Source organism: Arvicola amphibius, chromosome 5 (genome assembly GCF_903992535.2).
Source record: "Arvicola amphibius chromosome 5, mArvAmp1.2, whole genome shotgun sequence".
Classification (NCBI taxonomy): domain Eukaryota; kingdom Metazoa; phylum Chordata; class Mammalia; order Rodentia; family Cricetidae; genus Arvicola; species Arvicola amphibius.
In genome coordinates this window covers 136,238,576-136,263,476 of record NC_052051.1, presented here as the reverse complement: position 1 = coordinate 136,263,476, position 24,901 = coordinate 136,238,576, and the positions used below count along the sequence as shown (strand labels likewise).

Sequence of the window (24,901 nt, the reverse complement as noted above, 5' to 3'; positions counted from 1 at the left end):
CCCTAGCCAGGCTGCATGTAAACCACAAAGCCTGAAGCAGGAATATAAAGGCTCTCGGCAAAGAGGAGTGCTCACTCACCCTCTTTCCTCCCTGCAGCTGTCACCAGATTGCTGTCTGTGACTGGGGCCCCGATGGACCAAAGGCATGTGTCACTTCCCTGGACCAGGGCTAGAATGCCAACATTGTGCTATGTGGAACAAGAGAGGTTTTCATCCAGCAGACACTCAAGCAAAAGGCTTGGGGCTCACCCTGAACAAAGAACATGGGAGAGGAAGCTATGTGGCCTCTGGTGCACACAGGAGCCTGGAGAGCCCAGGGCATTTCCACAAGACACCTTGCAGTTGCATTTCCTTCCAAAAATAGATACCAATAAGACACTCCCAGAGGGATAACAGGCCTGGACTCAGCATTAGCAACAGTCCATGACAGCAGGCCTTGCAGGTGCCGTGAGTTTACTGAACGACTCTTGTCCTAAATCTTTCTCACTACTTACTAGACGCAGAGTGCTGAGCTGGGATCTGGGGATCTCAGAGTAAGGCACAGCACCCACCCGCACAGTGATCTGGAGCCAAGGATGGGTAAGTAAGCAAGAATTATAATTGATGATGACCCAGTGGAAGAACTGAGATTCACACAGCAACAGCGACAACTCCAACCCCAGATCTGATCCCCCTTGGTCCGGTTTCATATACTTCCTGGAGTTCCCCGAGATTCTACAAGCTCAGCAAAGAAGGTATCTGAATGCTGCAACGAGGAAGTTGAATGCTCCACTGGTGGCAAAGGAGAATGTGAAATTTTTTTAAAGAGGGAAATAGCATAGTCTGATTAGGGTCATGAAAAGGTCACTCTGGCAAGCGCAAAGGAAGCTGACCCGGGACGCAAGATGACAGGTTAGGAGGTGACAGTATTTCTCCCCCCCCCCCCCCCGATACAAGAGCCCTTCAGACTCCAAATTTTTCTTTCCCAGGGTTTCCTGTTCTACCTGATAAGCGAAGAGGGAGTCTGGGGACTATCATTTGTTTTCACAAGACCAGGAGCAGAAGGGAGCTGAACGTTTTTCTTCCTGGTATTGTTCCCTGGAGCCGAATTCGATATCTTTTTACAAAGCTGGACTTCTCTGTGTGTGGAATTCTCTCAACAAGCACCAGGTGAACCTGGGAAACTCAGCAGCAAGCAAGAAGATCCGAGGCAAGTCTTCATACTGTTTGCCAGAGTTACATATGGAGAAACAGAAGAGGGAACTAAATACTAGATATCAACAGTCCCCTTCACGTCCTTGTCCTCCTACCTACCACCTGATACCCCCTGATCTGGCCAATGCAAACCGCGTTGCCAACAGTCCTGCCGTGTTCTATCTCCGTGTCTTTGCGCTCACTGTTTTCTTTGCCTGTAAGGCTATCTTCTCGTTACACTTTCGGATCAACTGACTCCCGAGCACACGCCTATCTTCTAGTGCTGTCTCCATGATCAGTAAGAAGCCATTGCTTTGTCTTCATGGACACCAAAGCCCTTGATCTCTCTTGTGTACTTTTTACAGTATAATATGTGTTAAAGTTACCCCCTCTTCTAGTTCATAGATTCCTTGAAGATGGGGCTCACTCCTACCTAACATCTGTCCTCTCAACACCAACTTACACAGACCCCAATCAATGCTGCCTAAGGGAACTGATGAACAGTGGGAATCATTTTCTTGTTCCCTCTTAAAGAAAAAGTGTAGAAAACCAAGTAATAATTCTTTTGTGTTAATATGCGGATATCTTCCCCATGCCTCTCATTGGCTCATCCTGACAGCAACCAAGTTGCAGCCCACTTGGCCAGCAGTTCCAGCAGACGAAGTTCCAGGCTAAGCTAGAGCCACTGTGCCTCCTACAAACCTCATTAATTCTCAGAGTCGTGCATAGATGTGTCCACTCTCATTTTTATGTATTTCCTAGGTCATAGTTCAGTTAATCCTACTACATAGGTCACTCCCATAAAAACACGCAAATTCTTATGAAATCTTTGCTCCAATTATTTGAATCAAACTTCAAAATCCTTTAAAGTTTTTGAAAATTCTACTTTTTCAAAACAATGTCTACGAAAACCTCCATCTATTTGGCAATGGTAATATTTTATACTGTTGTTTGAAAGTTATTTCATCAGAGGACATGGTAGCCTGGCACTGTATCCCCAGCCTCTGGAGCAAGAGGCAAGGGATTAATGACTTGGGGCCAACCTGAGCTTCTTAGGAAGAAACCTGTCTAAAAGAGAAAAAGAAAGGAGGGAGGGAAGAAGGAAAGAAGAGAGGGAAGGAGAGAGGGAGGGAAGGAGGGAGGGAGGGCATAAAAACTTGGAGTGGTTCTCCAAGGTCAAGCGCTTGCCTTGCCTTGAGGAAAGCCCTGGGTTCAATGCCCTGTGCTGCAGCACACTGAAAACTAGTGAGTTATCCTGGGAACTTAGAATACGCAGATGACTTCCAAGTTCCAGAGTTCAAGCAGTGAACTTAGGATGCTAATCCACTTGTCATTGTTGGTTAGCTGCTTTAGAACTGAAAATGACCTTTTCAAATTGGAAAAGCGGGCAGGAACAAAGAGGAGCTTGGAAACTAACAATGGCTCACATTTTCATAGCTATTTATGGCGTATAAACTGGGTCTGTATCATCATTTCATTGCCCTGCCAACAGCGCTGTGAGGTCAGTTTGAGGTCTCTCTGGGCACAGATGGGCAGGCAGGCCTCGCAGATGGGACATAGCACGCAGTACCTGGGTAGGAAAAAAAAAAAAAAAAAACTCAGAAGACTTTAAAAAAAAACACACACACACACATCAAGTTCCGTCTGAGCACTGTACACACACACGTACTAAACAAACTACTGGGGTCGTTTTGCAAAGGCAATGTTAATTTCAACCTGCAGGTAAAACCAACAGAGGAAATATTTCGAGCTGAAGAAAATACAAGATGGCCATTCTTGCTTCGATGTCTTTACAGGAGTGTCTCAATTACGTCAGATATGCTACAAAGTAGCTGCCCACTCAAATCAGAGGCACAGCTGGGGAAGCCGGATTGGGCTTGTCTGCAGTCTATCTTCCAGAAATAAGAGTTGACACTCTCATGCAGCTTCACACTACCTCTCTTGACTGGGCTGTAGCAATTCATTTTCTGCATCCTGTAATTATCTTCAGAGGCATGCACTGTATTGTATTTTCGGTGTTAAAAAATCTTCGCTTCTGCAATGTCTATCACGCTGGCTTGATATCTCTTCACATTTTAGTACATTAGGAACTCGGAAAGTTGAAAGTGGGCCCCATCTACCGCCTGTCTTTTTAGCAGTTTTCTGTTTCTCCTTTTCCTGGGAGATTTTCTTTCTGAAGATCTTTGTTTATTGTTTCTCACTCCTCTCTGGCTCCTTTGTTGTCTTTTTGCCGGCCTGGCTATCTAGGCTGGAAAGGGCTCAGGAAAGAACTTCTGGAAGTGGAGATAAACTTAAAGCCAAAAAGGTGGGCCTAAGCAGTTCTAACGCAGTCCCCACAGACACAGCCTGACTGGGAAGTGAAGTGGCTAGCTTCCCTGACTTTAGCGGAGGACAAGCAAAACTGAGTGGTCCAGGCAGGTCGGTAAGCGGGCACGGCACCAAAGTGTGTGGGCAGTGAGACTGTCCCTGCTAGCCCAACAGGAGGGCGGCGGAAAGCAGGGCGTGGCGCTGGCCAGTGCCGGACCGGGACACCGGCGGAGGGGGCGAGGCGTACTCGGGTCTATTCCGGGAGCGCGCAGGGCGGGGCGGGGGCGTCCTGCGAGCATCCTGTCTGGGGGAGGGGACGAGCTAGCCGCTGGGGCAGCCCCAAGAGCGCACGCCGCCCGTGCGGCAGCTGCTGCGCCCTGGGCTGGGCTCCCCGGGATCCCCGCCGGCGCCATGGACCGAGGCCGGGGTAAGTGGCACCACTGCGGTGGCCGGGAAGGGAGACCTGGGAGATCCGGGAGCGGAGAAGAGCTGAGATAGACGGGGAGAAGTGGCGGTGGGTCTTGGCGGGACTGGCACTAGACACTTGGGCACAGGTGCCTCCTGCAGCAGGAGCAATCCCGTGTGTGTCGTGGCCTAGGTCTGAGTCCCCTCATGGGTGGGAAATTGGCGTATTTAAACACTCTATTTCCTAACTTTATGAAAGACTCTTGGGGTCAGCCAACTACCCCCTCCTCGCCACACGGAGGGAGAGGGTTGAATACGGGGTACAGGTTATAGTCCTAGAACAGCCACACTTGTGGCTCCTACTGTGCGCCCTCAGAGAAACCCCAGGACACCGAAGTTTTCAGCTGCTTTGGGAGAAGAAAGGGCTGCCTGAGCACGCTTCCCCGCGTCTGCCTGTGTTTGGTGGACGTTTTAGAGTCCTGCAGACTACTGCAGCTGGGACTACCCCGGGGCAAAGATAAAGGCTTCCCTGGGCCTTGGGGTGGGTAGAGCACGCGTCTTAATAAAGGTTAGGACACTGCAGCGGGCGTGTGCCTACTTGTGCACGGGGGTAGAGTCAAATGCCTGGGTTCAGACGGCACCTCTGGAATCCAGAGATCACAGGTGTGAAGGCACTTGGCAAACAGAGTGTTGTGTCTTTACCAGAAGCAGTTTCTATTGTTGTTGCTGTTAATGGAAAATTCCTCTCCCTTCCGACAATCAACTTAACAACCCTCCCCCTTGCTTGCTCTGCTGCGGCCCCAGGGGCAAAAGGGAGGGTTTGGGCTGGGAGGAGCACTTGAGCAGGTGTGTAAGTTCAGAGGGCCGTAGAGGACCCTCCACCCCATCCTCTTCACCACCCTTCTCCAGCACAAAATCCGCCTTCTCCTTCAGGGTCTCAGGAGAGCAGGCTGAGACATGATTTGAAGGCAGTTTTCACCTGTTAACTGACTTCTGATCGAGGGTACACCCACACACTAGGGCAGAAAAGCAGAGTAGGCACTTCCCATTCCTTCTGCTCTTCCCCAATGCTCCAGCCTCACATCTAAAGCCAGGGTCATCCTCAGATGTCACATACCGTCCTGTCTGGTTCCCTGTACCAACCAATGGGGCCACTTCAAAATGCAGTCTCCAGACCTCTAGCTAAGAGGTGGGACCTCCCTGAGCATTCAAGGACTCTGACCTTTTCTACCTCTTTTTCCCTTCTCCGGCACAGATCTTCTCACGAGGTCCTGTTAGTTTTGTAGTGTTAGCTTCCTGGATCTTGCTCCCTTGGCCGGAAGTGAGCTTCCAGAAGCCAGGAAGCAGAGCTTGTGAGACAGTGTCTGGCACAAGATAGGAACAGACCAATGTGGTTTATCAAGTGAGATGAAGCATGCATGTTATACATCTCAAGCTAATTCATCAGAACGTCTATTTTTGATTTTTGGGTTTTTTTGGTTTTTTTTCCCCCGAGACAGGGTTTCTCTGTATATCTCTGGCTGTCCTGGAACTCACTCTGTAGACCAGACTGGCCTCGAACTCACAGAGATCCACCTCCCTCTGCCTCTGCCTCCCCCTGAGTGCTGGGATTAAAGGCGTGCACCACCACCGCCTGGCCAGAATGTCTATTTTAAAAAGAATCCTGCAAAATTCTCACAACAGCACTGCTCTGTGACCTACTAAAGGCCATGCCGACCCTTGAGTAAAACGGTATGTGGCCAGAGTGCACACGACCAAGTCATCCTCGTTTTCTCCCTTGAGAGACAAGTTTCAAATACTGTGCTGAAAGCAAACGTGGGTTAGAGTCTTGTGAACTCAAGTGCAAAATACATCTTTAAGATAAAGCGTAAGACTTCAGAAATTATGTTAGCCGACTGTGGTGGCTGGCTTTATCAACTTGACACATTCTGGAATGACCTGAGCATCTCAATGAGGGATTGTCTGGATCAGGTTGGCCTATGGGTGTGCCTTGGGGGGGAAGGGGGACGGAGATTCCCTTGGCTCTGTAAACTGATGTGGGAAGACCCAGCCTAACAGTGGGCAGCAGCACCCCCGAGATGTGTGCTATGTGGACAGTTTAGAAAGGCAGAGGGTGAGCTGAGCACCACAAAGCATGCCTTCTCTCTCTGCCTGTGCCTGTGGATGTGACTTGCTGCTCTAAATTCCTGCTGCCCTGGCTTCCCTGCAGTAATGGGCTGTCACCTGGAATCGGGAGGTGAAGCAAGACCCCTCTCCCCTAAATTGCTTTCGCCGGCGTATTTTGCCATAGCGCAACAGGAAGCTAAAGTTAGACATAGCCTTCTTTGTTGTGCCCACCCCCCCCACACACACACAACATCCTTAGGTAAATGTACACACCACCACCGCCACCACCACATCAAGGAAAGTTTTTAAAAGGCAGGTCTCATTTTAGCCTCTCCCACCACCGCAGGGTAGGGTGATATTGGGCAGGCTAGGGTCACCTTGAGCAAGAATACCAATCAGTGTTTGCAGCCATGGCAGTTGGAATCACCACTGGCCCTGGGCTTCCTGTTGAGTCTTTCGCCTTGTGTGTGCTCTGAACAGCTCATGGGTCAGAGGCTGTCCTCCCTCAGGAAAGCTGGCCGTGGCACAGTTCCAAACACCAGGTGTCTTTAATAACGAGAATCTCTTTTCTCACAGCTCTCTGAGCTGGTAGCCCAGGATCAAGGTTAACTTTGGATGAGGCCTTTTCCTGGCTTTTGACTTCTCTCTGGGTTTTCACACGCCTCTTCTCTTCTTAGATTCATACCAGCTCCCTCAGATTTAATGGCCATTCTCATGACCTCATTTGACCTCAGCTACCTGCTAAAGGTCCAGGCTCCAAATGCTTTCATATGGGACTTAGGGCTTCAGTATGTGAATGGGTAGAAGGTAGGGGTGGACAGGAGATGCAAGTCCATCCAGAACAGCCACTAACATTGATCTGCAGTCACTTTCTGTATGAAACGCAGAACAAGGCTTAAACACAGCCTTAATTTTAAGCATACTGCTAACTACCTCCATGGTGGCAAGGGCACAGCCATGCCCTAAAACAAGACTAGATTCCAAATCTTCTATCTCGGTCGCCCTGTGCATGCTCTCTGAACAATTATACCCTCAAACCTCCAAAGAGAGAATAGGAGCAAACCTGGGAAGTGGGAGTTTCTCTTCTCACAGCGTAGTGCCTTGGAGAAAGCAAAACAGAATTCACAGAACCCCATCATAGACATAGAATCTCCTTTCCCACGGGGTTCCCTGCGGTATGCCCGTCACACAAAGAGAACTGGCCACCAGTGAGGTAGCACACAGGTAGGCCTCACGACTCCCACAGGACAAGCTAGTGAACTTTCTGTCCCCAGATGAAGCTAAATGTAGAAAGCGACACTACCTTTTCTTGGAGATAGATGTGAGCTATATGTATATAGAGCTTAGCATGCAGGGGGCACTCAGATGCTTGGCGGTCCTCCATCAGCTTACGTCCAGGGGCTCAAGTTCTGAACTCATTCCCCACCGTGTCAAATGAGCCTGCCTGCAGCTTTTTCTGTTACCAACACAATAGCGTCGGGAACTGTCAAAGGAAGTGGGGGTATTTTTGAACAAGACAAACCACGAAGGAGAGACGGGTGCTGGCTTCTACAGCTAGCGTCCCTATAGGAGAAGCAGTAGGACTGTCTTGCAGAAGCTTCTCTTAAAGGCTTGCCAAAAGCTGGTGTGGGCTGCACTTAGAGGTGCATCAATCAAAGAAATGCTCAAAGCTGGAAGCTGGGTGTGGCGAGGGATGGTTGGCATCCCAGACTCAGGAAACTGAGGCAGGAAGAGGACTACAAACAGAAACGAAGAAATGAAAAAGAGATAAAGCAAGTGTTGCCTGGGCACACCGTGAGGCAGAGGTTAAACAGTCCTCAACCAGTATACAGGCAAAGGACTACCGTCACCTTCACCTGATGTTCCAGAGGATTCCAGTAACACCTTCCCACACACTGTAGAAAGCAGGTCTCCCGGGTTGCATGCAGCAGCATTGATGGACCAGTGTGTGAAGATGGAGTCTGGGGAGAAGAGGGTATGATGTAGTTCAGGGCAGTTGTTTAAAACCAGTGAGCCTGTGGGTGGCCCAGTGGGTGGAGACATTGCCACCAAGCCCGAGTACCTGAGTTTGATTCTCAGAACTCATACAATGGAAGGAGAGAATGGACTCACAGGTTGTTCTCCGGTCTTGGCGTGTATGGTGTGGTTCGTGCCCCCCTCCAAACGTATGTGCCTCTCTCTCTCTCTCTCTCTCTCTCTCTCTCTCTCTCTCACACACACACACACACACACAGAGAGAGAGAGAGAGAGAGAGAGAGAGAGAGAGAGAGAGAGAGAAAGAAAGAAAGAGTACGGAGAAGTAAGCAGACCTGAACCTCTCTCTGGTTTCCCATTCTACGCCACCATCTTGTAGTGCTGCCCCCCCCCCCCAGCCACTACTACCACCAGGCCTTTGTTATCCTGGTTCCGCTCCCTCTAACTGCTCACTTCCTCATGCTGCTGCTGGTTTTACTCCTTCCAGCTTTGAGTACTCTGTTCCTTCCCCCTCCTCACTCCTGTTGCCCCTAGTCACTGTGCAAACATTTCTTCCCCAGGGAAGTGTTTCCCAGTCTTCCCAGCTGCCTCTGCTTGCCACTGCTCAGAGCGCCATGTGCTGCTGGTGGTCATTTCCACAGCTGCAGTTAATGCAGCATGTCTTGCACTGTTTGTAGGAGCTCTTTGAGGACAGGCATTTCCTAGCTTATTCGCAGCCTCCTTCTCAGCTCCTCCTGCCATGTTCGGCACTTAGGAAATGTCTATCATGATGGTGAAGAAATGAAAGGGAACGGATCCAGGTCTGAGTAGACCCTGGATGCGGTCATTTTCCACACCAGGATTTGCCGTTTCGGTGATCGTGATTTGAGGGACAGAAGTATGGGCTTTATCACGACACATTGCTTCCTTTGTGCCATCAGATCCCAGATCCTGTTGACTGTTATTGGGAAATGTTATTGGGTGGCTGCTTCTCCTATATCCTGTTCCCCCTACAGGGTCTTCCTGTTTCTACTGTGGACTTCTCCAGCGTGCCTCAAGGACTACTCCCTGTGTGTCTAAAGCTGTGTTTCCCTAATCTGCCTGGGCTCCAAACCATGCCCACGTGGAGCTCAGAGAAAGCACACTCCAGAGATCCCATCAAGGGTTCTGGGATGTGATCTGGAGAATCTGCATTTTGCAAAGCCCTCAGGTGAATTTGTTCTCACTGGTGAATACCACAGCTCCCATACACTGCTCTGCATGACCTTTGGCCCTGCTCATACACCCTTCCAGGATTTCCTGTTGCCTGCCCTAGGTAACTGAGGGCTTTTCAAAGTCCTTTCCCACCTTTCAACCAAGTGGAGCTCTGCAGTCTGAATCTGTCACTCGGTGTAGACTCCTACAAGCTAGTGAACTTTCTGTCCCCAGATGAAGCTAAATGTAGAAAGCGAGACTACCTTTTCTTGGAGATAGATGTGAACCATATGTATACAGAGCTTAGCGTGCGAGGGGCACTCCAGTGCTTGGCGGTATTCAGTCAGCTTACCTGCAGGGGCTCAAGTTCTGAACTCATTCCCCACCGTGTCAGATGAGCCTGCAGCTTTTTCTGTTGCGAACACAATGGCGTGGGGAGCTGTCAAAGGAAGTGGGGGTATTTGTGAACAAGACAAAAGGTGAAGGAGAGACGGGAGCTCGCTTCTCCAGCTAAGCATTTATGGAAAACTTTGGTCAAAGGCTCAACCACCCTGTGTCAGTGGTCATGTATCCTGTCACTTCACAACAGTTTATGGGCTGGGGAGGGGAATGCCCTGGGAAAGAAGCAGCCAATTGATAGGAGAATCATCAGACTGAGAACTGGTGCTGGAGTCCCTTTTCAGATACTGGTTCATCCTTGAGTTTCTCTTCTGTGGCTCGTCCCAGCCATGGCAGTAGCCCTAGGAAGTGGACAGCATAGCCATAGGTGAAGAGCCAGAAGTTCAGCATCTTCCTGAAAGAGACCAGTCCAGCATCGCCCACCTGTGGGGTCTTCTGCCACATCCCCGTTTTAGTTCCCCTAAGACTTTCAGTTACCAGTCCTCCTCAGGAGGCTGGGCTTTTAGGAGATTCTAGTTCTCTCTGGCACGTGTCTTCCATTTCCAGGCGAATCCCAACGTGTAGGAGTGTTTTCTGCATTATGTCCTCGGGGTCCAACCGATGCCAAATGCTGAGTGTTTATAGTCACACCCTACTCATGTTGACACTCACCATGACCCCAGTCCATGTAGATACTATCATTATCCCCATCGAACAGATGAAGCTATAGGGTCTTTAAAAGGCTGTATTATCCACTCAGCTCTGTCTGCCTGCAAACCTAAGTTCCTTTCTCATTAGCATACATTTATCACACAATATGCTACGTTATGGCATTTTCATACATGTGTGTAGTATACTGTGGCCTTTAAATGCCCACAATTGCCAGCAAGAAGGGGACTATGACTATCAAAGCCCACAATTACCAGCCAAAGGGGTACACAAATATTTCCTCTTCCGCTTCTATATTGTTTCTTCTTTTGTTTGTTCGTTTTGTTTGTTTCTTGAAACAGGGTTTCTCTGTGTAGGCCTGGCTGTCCTGGAACTCTGCAGACCAGAATGGCCTAGAACTCAGAGAATCTCTTGCCCCTGCCTCCCAAGTGCTGGGATGAAAGGCATGCACCCACCTCCCGGCTCCTGTGTTGTTTCTTAAATCTAGATTGCCCACACGAGAAGAAAAAAACATGTATTTGTCTTCATGAGTCTGGCTTTCTTCACTCAACATGATAATTTTCAGTTCCAGCTACTTCCTGGCAGGTGACAATTTTGGTTTTTGTAGCCGAGTAATGCATACAAACCTCATTTTCCCCAATTCATTCACGGATGGACACTGGAGCTGATTTCTTAGCTTGGCAATTGTGAACGTGCCACAGTAAATATGGTGTGCACGCATCTCTGTGTCATGCAGACTTTTGGGTCTTTGGACATACCCAGGAATGGCCTACCAGATGATATAGTAATTCTAGCTCTTGGTTTCTGAAAAACCCCTTCACTGATTCCCATTGTGGCTGCGTCAACTTTCTTTCCCCCCAGGAATGTATAAGGGTTCTTTTCTCCCCACCTCTTCACAATCTTGTGTTGTTATTTATTTCTGAGCCGCTGGCCACAACTGAGGTAAGATGGAATCTCAATGTAGTTAGTGGTTTTGTATTTCCCTGGTGACTAAGGGTGTCAGACATCTTTCCGTGTACTTACTGGTCCTTTGTACTTCTTTTGAGGACTATGGTTCACTAGCTCATTTATTAAACTGTACTACTGGTTCTTTTGCTGTTTATTTTAGGATTCTGAATAGTTTCTCTGATATTAACCCTTGTCAGATGTGCAGCTGGCACAGTGGTCTCTGGGCTCTGTTGAACATTTGCTTTGCAGTGTGACTTTTTTCTTCTCATACTGTCCCATTTATCGTTAACATTGTTTTTTGTTGTTGTTGTTGTTTTGTATGAATGTTGGGAGCAGGGCAGTGCTCACTAGGTAAAGACCACAAGGTAGGAATGGGATAGGCACTGAGAGGAGGAACTCTGAACCATCCTGAGGGACACCCTTCATCAATGAAGGGGTACAGACAGGCAGCCCTGTGAGTTGAGGTGGTAAGTCTTCTCCCTCCCAACGGTCCCACTATAGCTGGTGTTTAGCATTAAAGAGGCCTTAGGAGGCCGATCCAGGAGGGCCCCAGGCTGGCTTAGCCTTCCATGTAAAATTCCATTCTGGAATACCAGTGACTCCCGGTCATGGGGGATAGAGGGGCAGCGCTGGCCAGGCATAGTTCTTCTCCCTGGCACAGCTGTCGGGCCATGGTGGGGGCAGAATGTGGCACCACATTGCGGTCATTCCAGCTGGGGGAATTCACCAGCAGTCTGCTGCCCAGGAGGCAGGCCAGGGGGCTTTTTATAGCCCTCTAAGAACCGGGAGGAAAACTGATCTGTGAGAGAGAAGCGGAGCACTTGTCTTGTCCCGGCACCTTCTCTCATTGCAGTTCCCAGAGGCCCACAGTCCTGGTTAGGCAGGAGAGGCGGCTGAGTGAGCATTGTGAGTTAAGGAAGCCAGTGCACTATTGGAGACGGAAGATGAGGACATCCGCTGGCTCTTTGGGTCACCTTCTTGGGCTTCAGTTTCTTCACCTGACAGATTACTGCACAATGACTGGCAGAGTACAGTGGTCAGCAGACCTCAACCCACGGGCCCAATAACAGGTTTATTAGTGCTGTTGGTGAAGAACTGTGTCCAGTCCTTATGTGTGTGTTGTTGATGAGCTGGTACAAGACCACAGCTGAGTACTTGGAACAGACCCTATGCGTCCTGCAAAGCCTAAAACACACGAACCGTCTAGGCCAGCGGTTATCCTGCAAACCTGTAGGTCATGACCCCTTAGGGGGTCTAACAACCCTTTTGCAGGGGTCGCTTATCAGATATCCTACAGATCAGATATTTACATTACTATTCATGACAATAGCAAAATTACAGTTATAAAGTGGCAACAAAAATAATTTTCTGGTTGGGGTCACTACAGTATGAGGAGCACTTTATTAAAGGGTCACAGCATTAGGAAGGTTGAGAAGCACTGGTCTAGGCCTTCCCAGAGGTGTTTGCCCACTCTTGGTAGGGTGTAGAGAGAGTGCGGAGCCTGCTGGGAACACTGAAAACAGAGGCACGGGCTGTAAACAGTGCAAGACATGGGAACGGCCATTTCCCTGTTTTCCAGATTACGTTTAGCCTCAGAATTATTTTGCAAACAAAATTTTAAGCAATAGAGAGTTACACTGGGTGAAGTGGGAGTACTGAGCACAGCAACCTCCCTCTGTCTTACTCCCAACACAACACACACACACACACCCGTGGAAGTCAAGCAAATCCCATGGGTTTTGCCAAAAAACACATGGAAACCATGCTTCCTCCCTCGGTTTTACAGTGGGGACCTGAGGTTCAAGGGCAGGAGCTTTCCTAAGGTCTGTGATGGAGCCCCCAGGTGGCATTGCCCAAACCCATCTCTTCTGGGGACAGGCCTGTCCCTTAGCTGTGCAGAGCCTGCCATTGGTGTCAGTGCACGGCAGCCAGGGCCAGCCCCGCTGATCCAGAGTCCCCAGGGGTCAGATCTGAGGCTCTGCTGCACACTTTGTGGGAACCCGCCTGTACATTACATCACCGCGGCTGAGTCAGGTTTGAGAACCTATTTTCTGAGAGACCCAGAACCAAAAGAAAAAAATTACAATCTTTATTTTTTTTTATTTCATTGGTACAAAGAGTTTTTCTTTAAAAACCTCAGAGTGTATGTTACAATTGACATGTTAATTTATTCATTTTTCCCTTTCCTGAAAAAAGCTGTTATTCAGTAGATAAAAACATCTTCAAATCGGTGGCATCTTAGGAGGGAGAAATTATGATAATTTATACAAAAGCTTTCTTTTGAAGATGGAATCAGATTCATTCATTTGTAAAATAAATATTTACCCTTCCTGCCCATTCTTGGTGGAGGGTGTGCTAAGGGCAGATCCTGCTGATATGAATCCAAGGAAGATTTTTTTTTTTTTTAGCTACACTTGAACCAAGAAAACCAATCTCCTGGGACCGTGCCAGGAAACCAGAGAGACTAATGGCTTTTCCTCGCCTCTAGCTAGCAGCCAGGTGTGGCTCTGAAGGGCTATAGGGAGCAAGCTCAAAAGTGAGACCTGAAATCATATCTGGTTAGTGCCCATGAAAGAGAATGTGTAAAGGACCAGAGGGACAGTGTCAAGGGACACTTTGTAGCCAAGACCCTCAGAAACACCGCAGATGGTATTTCAGCTGGGGGAAGAGGTAGAAAGGAGAGAGAGGCCCAGAAGGTGCTGAGGAGCAGGCAAAACCACATGCCTGCAGCCCAGAACATCAGCAAGAAGCAAGCAGGGCCCTGAGGGGCCTCCACAGAGCGCCCGATACACACCACACCACACACACACACACACACACGCACACGCACGCGCACGCACACGCATACAGTCTCTGGTCTCCAACAGGGTGTGCCCTATTCTTGGAGGCTGCGCTCCTTGTAGTGTGCCTAATTATAGACACAGATAAGACCAGAGTCAAGGGCCTTAGCTGCCTGCTAGTGTCTAGTTACCCCTTTTGGATCCTGTCTGTACCTGTTTTCACTTAATCCTGTTTCTTCCACGGAAGCCATCAGGAGGCTCCAGGCAGGCATGGGAAGGTGCTCTGTGCACAGAAAGCATTGCGGTTCAGTTCTTCAAAGTGAGGCTTGGAATGCAAGTTTGCATCTGATTTTCTTCCTTAATAAGCAAGAGAGGAACCGGAGTTCTCCCTGGCACCCTCAAGGCTCTTGCTCATGTACACCCTTTATTGACACTGGAGGGAGACAGCAGGATTGGAGATGCTCTGGGAACTGGGCGAAAGGCCATTCTTGTTACAGTCTGGCCAAGAATCTGGCTACATTCTGCCTGTATACTGAGAACTGGAGTCGGCTAAATTCCAAAGTAAAGGGTAATTTATTTGCTGAAGGAAATATCAAGACGGGAGCATTCAGGCTGTAGTATGGTTACTCTTAACTGCTCTTCTTCAGGTTCATAAAGAGAGAAAACGAAAACAGAGCAGAGACATCAAAGACCTGTGCAGTTCGGCAAGAAAAAGAATTGAGTTTAGGATTGCAGACCATGCTGACGAGCTGCTGGATGGTTAGAGGTTCTAATTACAGTTCCCCTTCCCCAACTCCTCCCAGATCCTTCCCACTTCCCTGCCCACCCAAGTCTACACCCTTTCTCTCTCACTAGACTACAAACAGGCATCAATGTAATAATAATAAATAAAAACAGAGAAAAAGAGTAAAAGAAAAATCACAAGAAACCTTCATGCAGGTGGTGAGTTAACATACATATTCTCACATACAGAAACAAAATTGGAAACCATAATATAAAAGCAAACGATCTTAAGGTAAAAATAAAATGATAAATAACAAATAAATAAACACCTAGACAAAACATTATGAGATATAAAGAAAAAACCCTCTAAAAATAACATTGAATTTGTTTTGTTTTAACTATCGGGCCTGCCCTTAAGTGTGGCTTGTATATCTAGTGAGACCCTATTAGAGAAAATTAATTTTTCTTTTGAGAGCAGTTATCAACTAGAGGTAGCTTCTGGGTTATGAATGGGGGTTGTGCTACTTAATGTCTTTCTTTGGGACCCCATCTGGCTTAGCCCTGTGTTGTTTCTGTGCATGCTGAACCACATCTGTGAGTTCACATGTGCAGAAATCCTGTTGTGTCTAGAAACCTTGTTTCCCAGGTGTCATCCCAGGTGTTGTCTGTCCCCACTGACTACAGTCTTTCTGTGTCCTCTGCCTCCTCTTCCTCAGGGTTTCCTGAGTCCTAAGGGGAGAGATCTGATGGAGACAGCTCATTCGAGTATTCCAAGGTCTCTCACTCTCTGACACTGCCCAGTTGCAGGTCTCTGTATTTGTGCCCATCTACCGCAGGAGGAATCTTCTTGAGATAGGGTATCTTGTTGGTCCAGGTCTTGCTAAGTATTAGGGTGGTGGCCAGTGAACCCCAGGAACCCGCCTGTCTCTGCTTCCCTGGAGTTGGAGTTACAAGCTTTTGTCTGATCTCCTTTTTAGTATCTGAGACAGTTCCCAGTGTTGTTTGCTTATGATGTGTTCTCTTACCGACCTGTGCCCCAACCATCACTGCCTAGAAGCTGTGTGACCTCAAGCAAGGTATTTAACATTTGTGTGTCCTTTTCCTCATCTGCAAAATGGAAATGATCATATAGTGCTATGTGGATCCAGAGCACTGCACGCAAACCAGATCACCCCTCATTACTGCCTAAAGCCTCTCCTGCTTTCCTGATGGGCCCTGCTCATCCTCTGACTTAACCAACATTTAATAGAATTTGATCCCTGGAAACCATGGTGGAAGGAGAGAACTGACACCTGAAAGTTGGCCTCTGACCTCAACTCGTATGTCATGGTACATGTATGTCCGTGCTCACACACACCCATCATAAACACACATACATGCCCACATACGTGCATACAGGCACTCATGCACGCATATACACATATACACACATGCACACACTTATACATCATATGTACATGCACATGCACTCATACATGCTCATGCACACATCATACACACACACGCACTCATGCATGCATACACACACATGCACTCATATACCCATCACACACACTTGCAAAACACACATGCACAATGCACTTGTGCACGCATACACACAAAAGCACACACTCACACCCATCATATATACATACACACAGATGCACTCATACATGCACACACACTCACAAACACATCATACACACACATGCACTCGTGCACGCATATACACACATGCACACATACATGCACACCCATCAAGCACATACACACGTGCTTATAGTGGGTGGCCCAGGGTGGTGACCTTGACCTAGAAACACTTTTGCCTTAATCTCCCTACTTCTGGGATCCTGGGCCTGTGCCACCACGCCATCCTGTGAGAGTTGTTTTAAAGGCATGTGTGGCCTTCCTGGACAGGTCAGGCCACTCTGTTCACAGTTGCAGGACAGAGTTATCCCATGTCCTTCTCCACTAAGCTGTGAGCCCACGAGGACAGCATCCGTGCTTCACTTAGTGTGTGTCACATTGGCACCGCAGTTGTACCTGGAGAGGGGCCAGCAGATCCTTTGAAAACGTTCTACCCAAAGATGGACAGACTCCTGGGCTGGTGGGGAGCCTTGAGCTGAGTGTTCCTTAGGTAGAGGAGCAGTGCCAAGACCACAACGTTAGGTTCACTGCATAGAAGAAATTTCCAGCACAGTGAATTGTGGATACACTGTGGACTGCCGTGAGAAGCACCCACAATCAAATGGGTTTTCCTTCCTTTCCCCAGCCATCGAGGCAGCTGACATTCCTCAGCCGGTGTCTCTTTTCACACCTTTAGGACAGAGATCACTCAGAAGGGAACATAGGCAGGAGCAGTGACCAGACTGGGGCAGGCACCCATGAAGCAGCTGGAAAGCCTTGTTCTTATTAATCATGGTGCTGAGTTAGTGATCACAGCTGGTAAGACAGATAGTCCAGGTGGGCTGTGATGCTCAGGGCAAGCACAGAAGGACCCTTTGGACTGTCTGCCAGATTGAGGATCTGTTTCCCTGCTTCCCTTTCCCTTGCTAGCAGAAACCTTCTGATGTGTCTTGGGTTGTTATGAAGTTGGCCCTGTGCCAGAGAAGTCCCAAGACTTCCCCCTAGGAGACCTCAGGAGAGGGTACAAAAAGAAAAAAGAAAGAAAAAAAAAGGCCATGGAATTAGATGCCTGCGTGTCCAATGATCACAGGCACTTAGAACTTCACTTAACCATTAGACTTGGAGTTCTGCCCCCCTTTCTCTCCTCCTGAAATGGGAGTCTTCTAGGTCTACTCTTCGCAGCAAGGTGACTTTATTTTAGGCACCTGCTCCATCTGAAGTGTTTACCGGGTCCTAATTAGCCACTTCTGGCCAATCGCTCTTCTTCCACTCCTACATGAGCTCCTTCTGGCTTTAGCAACCGACGAACATTGCATCACACCCTAACCCCTTCCAGCCCTCCAAGGCTCAGAACACCACCTTTCTTTTGGGACACAGAATTAAAGAGTTATTGTTTCCCTTTGGGATCTCATGAGTCGGGCTTCTGCTGGCCTCATCTCTCTCCACATTTTGTCTTCCATACTCCCACTAGAATGACCCTTTGAGCTCTGTTTACAGCATCCTAGGGCTTCTCCAGCTCCCAGCTCTTCCATATTCCTCTGGCAAACCAAAAGTCAACAAACCACACAGTTAGGTTTATCACAAAGCAGTAACCCCACTCCCGGTCCTAGTTTTATGAATTACTTTTCTTATTATTGGGACCGAATATCTGATGAGAAGACACCCAATTTGGTGTGCAATCTGAGGTGGCTTTAGGTCATAATAAGGCTCAGCGTGGTTAGCCTGAGGATGCTGTGCAGTGCTCTCCTGGATGCTCGCAGCAGTTTTATTATTTCCATTCTGCACATGAGAAAACAGACATGTAGAAGTACCTTGCCTGAGGCCACGGGCAAGGAGGTGGCCACTGGAGCAGTGGTCACGAGCGGACAGCACTGGGAGGTGGTCTCGGATACTAAAGGAAGGTTAGATGAGAGCCGGACAGAAGCATGACTGTGAAACAGATGGTGACGTCGGTCTGCAGAGAGGAAGTAGAGCGAAAACTCAAGGCTGACTCCCTGGTGATATACTTCCTCCATAAAGCCTTTATATCGTAAGGTTCTGTAGCTTTCTAAGACATCAGTTGAGGACAAGTCTTCAAATATCTGAGCCACAGCACAGAACAAAGCTATGTGTATGGCTGCTTCCCACTGGTGCAGCCTGAGTTTGTACACATGTACGTAGCAGCTTCCCATTGGTGCGGCCTGAGTTTGCACACAGCAGCTTCCCATTGGTGCAGCCTGAGTTTGTACACAAGTACATAGCAGCTTCCCATTGGTGCAGCCTGACCTGTGCTCATAGCTACTTGCCAATAGTGCAGCTTAAGGCAGCTGTTGGTCCTTTTCTGCTTGCTTTCTCGCACTGAGGTTTCTGGGTGCCGACCCTCCACCTCTGCCTGAGCTTCTGCACGGGCCGCTACTGAGCCTTGCCTCCTGAATCTTTATGGAGTCTTCCACATGGAAGAACCATTATTGGCCACCACATATTTACAGTTCGTGGGAATTGACGAGTCTGCAAAACCTCAGTTCACACGTTGCTTGCGTGCTAAAGCGGGGCGGTAAGACTTTAGTCTCACACAATAGATAGGCAGTTATGATCACCCACTCTGCTGTCCAGAAAACTGAGGCTCAAACACATGAAGCAGCTTGACCAAAGCCATGTAGTCAGTGAGGAGGCGGCCAAGACTTGAGCCACTGGATTCTGGCTCCAGTGCCTGCATTTTCTCCACTGTACCAAAACACAGCACACCATGGGCAGCCAGAAAGATCTCACCCTGGCACCTGTTGCCTCCAGCGAATTCTGTAAGCTCACTGGATCTCAGCAAAACTGAATTCCTACCATACAGAGATGCTACAGAGAGGGAGCAAGCACAGGGTGAGGCACAGAGATGCAAAATAGCGTGTAGGTGTCAAGAAGGAGGAACACGGGCTGGAGAGATGACTCAGTGGTTAAGAGCACTGCCTGCTCTTCCAAAGGTCCTGAGTTCAATTCCCAGCAACCACATGGTGGCTGGTAACCATCTGTAATGAGGTCTGGTGCCCTCTTTTGGCCTTCAGGCATACACACAGACAGAATATTGTATACATAATAAATAAATAAATATTAAAAAAGGAGGGAGGAACACAAGGACAGGCAGCAACATGCACAATCCCTCTGCAACATAATAATGATAAAGTAAGAAAGGGTTATCTATAGCCTAAGACCCTCTTAATAAAATTTATAGTTAAAACTTTAAAATATGAAGCTGGGCGATGGTGGCGCACGCCTTTAATCCCAGTACTCGGGAGGCAGAGGCAAGCGGATCTCTGTGAGCTCGAGACCAGCCTGGTCTACAAGAGCTAGTTCCAGGACAGGCTCCAAAACCACAGAGAAACCCTGTCTCGAAAAACAAAAACAAAAACAAAAAAACTTTAAAATATGAAATTTCAGGCTCTCACCTAGTGACACCAAAACTCTGAACAAAGGAAGCAAATGCCTGAGGAAGGCAGCTCTGAAGATGACGTCAGAGAGTGCAAAGACCAGGGCGGTTAAGATGCTGGCTTAGTGTGGAGTGATGGTGGATGCTTAGGACAGAGAAAATAACCAATTACAAAAATGATAATAATAACCGTTACATAATCACAGCTATATGAGAATGGCTGTGTATGGTCCAGTGATGAGAGTAACTCGTGAGGCCAGAATCAGAATTAATCCCATTTTCATCTTCCTGAGTCTCTAGTCTCTTCTTTATAGAACCTCCCAACAAGAAGTGCTTAGTAACAAAGGTGGCCAGAAAAAGATTCCGGTGTAGATACCAGAAGCTTCAGCTGAGTTGGGTCTGAGTGCTAATCACAGTCTGTGCTCTGTGTCTCTGAATAAGTGACTGTGGCCTCTCTGAGTCTCACGGGGTCCATTTATAGAACAGCAGATCCTACCTTCCTTATGGGGTCAGGAGGAAAAGCTTGGTGACACATGCAGTGCTTAGTGCCACCTCTGGAACATCACTGAAGAACTGTGAATACCCCTGGCACTGCTGCTGCTCCCCCTACCTTCGGTGAGGGAGACAGTGCAGATTGTCCAGACAAAAGCAGGCTCCCATTTTGAGTGGGAGAAGGAGCGGGTGTCACAGTTTCCCATTTCCTCCTAGAACAGTTTCCGTTGTGAGCTAAACAGGGAGGAATCCACAGACAAAGGAACAATTCTGGGAGAGCCCCATCCCACAGCCGGAAGTTATTTCCTCAGAAGTGGGACGTTATAGGCAAGCCCCCACCTCCTCCCATGTGCAAGGAAGGTTTCCCTGGGACCCAGAACTGGGAACTGGTTCTCCAAGCAAGAGCCCCTCAATAGGGACAGAATTGCTGCTGGGGATCGCAGTGAAGACCCTGGACTTCCCTGAGCCTGTCCCCGAGCCTGGCTCCTAGATAGGGCCACCAGATATGCCCACATGACTGCTTCCCCCACAACCTATGACCTTTCTGACTTCCTATCTCCCTATTTTGCTGAAATCGCAGCAGGTTAAAGAAATGTGCTAGTCTACCATCCTGTTAATAACCCTGCTTTAAAAGTCCAATTCATTCCCCATCACCCTGCGCCAGCACATCTGGGAGTTCCACATCCTCATGCCTAGAAGGAAAATGATGCTCAAAGAAGTTTAATTGCTTACCCCAAATCACCCTGAGTAAATGAGGGGAGTTAAAACTCCCCAACCTATACACACACCCTCCTCTGTCCTTCAGCTTCCCTCCTCCCAAGTCCTCTCCAGCCAGGAAACCACTGCTCTGATTAACATACACAAGCCTTCCAAGGTGACTTCCACAGGGCCAAGACTGAACTTCTGAAAGATGCTGAGCACCAGACCCTAGCTGGGCAGGCGGGGCATCTCTACTGCTTCTCTTTCAGTCCATTTATACCATGCTCTTCCTATATAACAGGACAACAGGCAATGTTTATTTTGATGGGAAAAAAACCCTGCTAGTCTAACCAATGCTGTCACTTCCAGCATTTTGCCTACTACTTGGCTGTTCTTTGGTCTTCTAAAGAAGCACTTATTAAGCTACAGGAAGAAGCTGGGGCCCCTGTAGTCCCAGTCAGCAAATTGAAAGAGACCTTTGGCAGGAAAGGAGAGAGTTCTGAACCCACAGATCAAAAGGACAGTTCTCCTAGGTTTTCCTGTGGTGCTGGTGGCCCCAATTGAGCACCCGTGAGAGCCCCATTCTGGAAGAAAAACATCACAACCAGCCCCTCCCATTCTGCCATCCTCCTACTTATAAAATCCTCACCTATAAAACAGGGCTAGCCCACCTTGTACAGATTAATGCATGTAAATAACATGTAAGTTCTCTTAAGGCAGGTAAACCCACTCATGTTGGCTGAATACCTACAATATACTAAATGCCATTCTACATATGTTCTCCTGTGTCAAGCCCATTCCTACTGAGGGGCCATACTTGTGGGTTAATAGTGGTATATGTACAGCAGAGGGCTATTTGTCTCAGACATGCATGGCTAAGAAGTGGGGGAACAGGACTTGAACTTGGGGATATATTAGTTACTTGTCTTGTTGCAATGACAATAGCAACTTATAGGAGAAGGCGTTTATTTGGGCTCCTGGTTTGAGGTCACAGACTATCAAGAAGGATGTGGTAACAGGGGCGTGGGGCAGTTAGTCACGGAGGATCCAGCAGAGAGTGGTGGATCCTGGTACCTCTTATTCAGTCCAGGTCCACAGCCTGTAGTATGGTACCACCCATGTTTAGGGGAGGTTCTCCCACCTCAGCTAATCCAATCTAGACACTCACTATATCACAGTCGTGTCCAGAGGTTTGTGTCTGTGGTGTCTCTGAATCCCACCAAGTTGACAGTCACAGTGAACCATCACAGGCCGCTTGCTCAGTATCTTCAGACTCCCACCATTTCCAGTATATGTGTCAGAATTGATGCCCACCACCAAGAGACCGCATCCCACAGTCATTCGCAGCTATATTCCCATGGGGGATACAAGACAGTATACAGTCTTTGGGAGCTGAGCCAAAGGAGCAAATGGACTTTGGTTTCCTTTTTAACCAGAGTTTTTTGCTTGCTTGCTTGCTTGCTTGTTTGTTTGTTTGTTTGTTTCTGTGCTTTTCTTCTTCCAAACACCTCTTTACTATGCTGAGTCACTAATGGGATGGATGTGATTGTTTAAATCACATCAGCTAGCTGCTAGACTTTATCAACACAAGAAAAAAGTCTGTGCCCATAAATTCATTCTCTTCACGGTTCCTTCAGCTTATACTTCATGCTGGGCATGAGCATGCTCTTGTCAACATGGAGGAGACCCAAATGAGGGAAACTGACCCCCCCCCTAAAAAAGACACACAAGGGCAATAAGGACTGGATCCCAGCACTACATTAAATACCCAGTGTGATGATGCTCATAGCATCAATTGCTAAGAATCCTTCTGGCTGAAGCTTTTCTTGAAGTCACTTCAGGGCTCAGGGCAAGTGACTGCTTGGGGCCTGAGGCTTAACCTCTGATACATGGTATCCTGTTTTGATTGTTTCGGTGGGGTGTGGGGAGAAGCATAGATCATTGATCTTGTCCTTGACGGGTTCTTCCCAGGAATAATACACACTCAGAAATTTACTCTTAGGTATATCTGAAAATTCCAATTTTATTTGAGAAACCTCCTTACATCCCAGAGAATAATTGCTCCTCGTCTCGAGTTTCTGTGTCCAAACCTTTCTCTACTCTCACTTGAAAAAAAAAATTAAAGACTTATGGAAAATTAGACCGTTTTTCCTGTTTGGTTTTAGTCTTTAAAATTTATTAGACCTCTCTAAGACTAAACTAAACCAAATAAATTTATTCTAAATAAACTTTAGACATAAAGATTATTCTGTCCTGATGTGCTAAATCCTTGCATAACTCTGTGGACTTGACTGGGGCTAAAGAAATGACAGACAGACACGCGCACGTGCACACATTCACACACTGTAAAGCTGGGATCTGGTAGACTGCACCCTCTGGTTGAGAGACGCAGTACTCTGGAAGCTTATTGTGTTTGTTTTATACAGGAGGCAGGGTATGTGCTCTGTGTGTGTGTGTGTGTGTGTGAGAGAGAGAGAGAGAGAGAGAGAGAGAGAGAGAGAGAGAGAGAGAGAGAGAGAGAGAGAGAGATATTTGTGGTATATATGTAATACATGGCTAGATCAAGAAGACAGGTTTAAACTCTTAGGGGGCATTCTTCAGATCATAGGAGTGGGCATCTGGAAAGAAAACTATGGTAGATGGCTCTGTACAGATGGCCAACTTCACACTTGGACCAAAGGAAGGCTTTGTCATCCCTCTGAGCCTCACCCCTGGGAAGCAGGGAGACTGCCATATTTCCCATGGGTCTGAGGCTACTGTTGCCTTAGACATGGCTGCGCCCGTGTTGGCAGCACACACTCAGGGTTTTCCCATGCTGATATCCTAGTCTATCCCACAAAAACTCATGTTGCCTGGACCGGGGAGTAAAGGAGAGGAACAAGTTATAAATGGGTGGCTGAGAACAGTAGAGGCCTGGCTCATGGGTGACATTGATGATCCCTCTAACTAAAGAATCATGTCCCCTCACTTGGCTTTGAACCTCTTGAGTGGGGAAGAGGCTGTACAGCTTTCTGTCACCACCATTGCCAACTCAGCTCTGGCCCAGCCCCGTAAGCTGTCCTCATGGTAGGACTAGCAGGTCCCTGTTCTTGCATTACATACTCCCTCGCGACACACACATACACACACACACACCTCTGGAGCACCTTTCTGGGAGAAGACATAGATGAAGACTGACTATCTGGTGCTATTACTACTTCACCTTCACTGTGTGGGTCAGGAACTGTTAATATTCCATTTACTAAGAGATTGGAAGCTTAGGAAAGTCTAGAAATTTTCCAAGGATCCCCCCAACTGGAAAATGACAGTGTTGGGAGAGGAGTCCACAGCCTCTCTGACACAATTCCACGTAAACATCAGACTCGGGGGAATTGTATGTCCGTTTCACACTGGATATTTCCTTTGCCTCGACTAGTTGTGTGACCACAGCCAAGTCGCACAACCTCTTTGACCCTCGCTTTGCAGATCTTTAAAATGGGAGAGCTGGGCTAGGTCATCAAAATATCGTTTTCATTAGACATCTTCTGTGTGCCTTGTGTTAATAAGTATAACTCATTGTCCACACATATCAACTGGTCAATGCTTTGGAATCCAAAGTTCTGGAAGGTGTTAGTAAACAGAAACAACTCTGACCACAGTGTACAATACAGCAGTCGCTTAATGAGTGTTGGCTATAGGCACAACAGGGTCTTACCGAGTCCCCAGAGCTCTGAGGCTAGGGGGTCCTCTTGAACAGAAAGACCAGAGCTCAGCACAAGTGCAAAATATAAGAATCCAAGGACTTCAGAGCTGGAGAGATGGCTCAGCAGTTCAGAGCACTGGCTGCTCTTCCAGAGGACACAGGTTCAATCAATTCCCAGCACCCACATGGCAGTTCACAATTGCCAGTAACTCCAGTTCCAGGGGATCTGACACCTTCATGCCAATGTACATAAAATAAAATTAAAAAAAAAGAATCCAAGGCTCATTTGGGGTTAGACGCAGATCGCTAGCCACTGCACCAGACTCTGCCCTGAAGCTACTGATCATCTTCTGTAGGAGTGTTATCCCTTTGCTCGTTGGCTCTCTGTTATCC

At 48.0% G+C, this 24,901-nt stretch overlaps 1 protein-coding gene across 5 annotated transcripts in view; it reads left to right on the top strand.

Annotated features, from left to right (window-relative positions):
• Window positions 1-3,507: 3,507 nt before the first annotated feature.
• The window catches only part of Afap1l1 (actin filament associated protein 1 like 1), a 56,790-nt gene continuing 35,396 nt past the window's right edge, over window positions 3,508-24,901 (top strand). For 4 of the 5 annotated variants that reach the window (XM_038331835.1, XM_038331833.1, XM_038331834.1 and 1 more), the window contains exon 1: window positions 3,802-3,907. In XM_038331835.1, the coding sequence (XP_038187763.1) occupies window positions 3,892-3,907 (16 nt within the window). In that variant the 5' untranslated portion in view covers window positions 3,802-3,891. Of the gene's footprint in view, window positions 3,592-3,801; window positions 3,908-24,901 lie in introns of those variants that run through there. The other variant, XM_038331836.1, reaches the window with a different exon arrangement.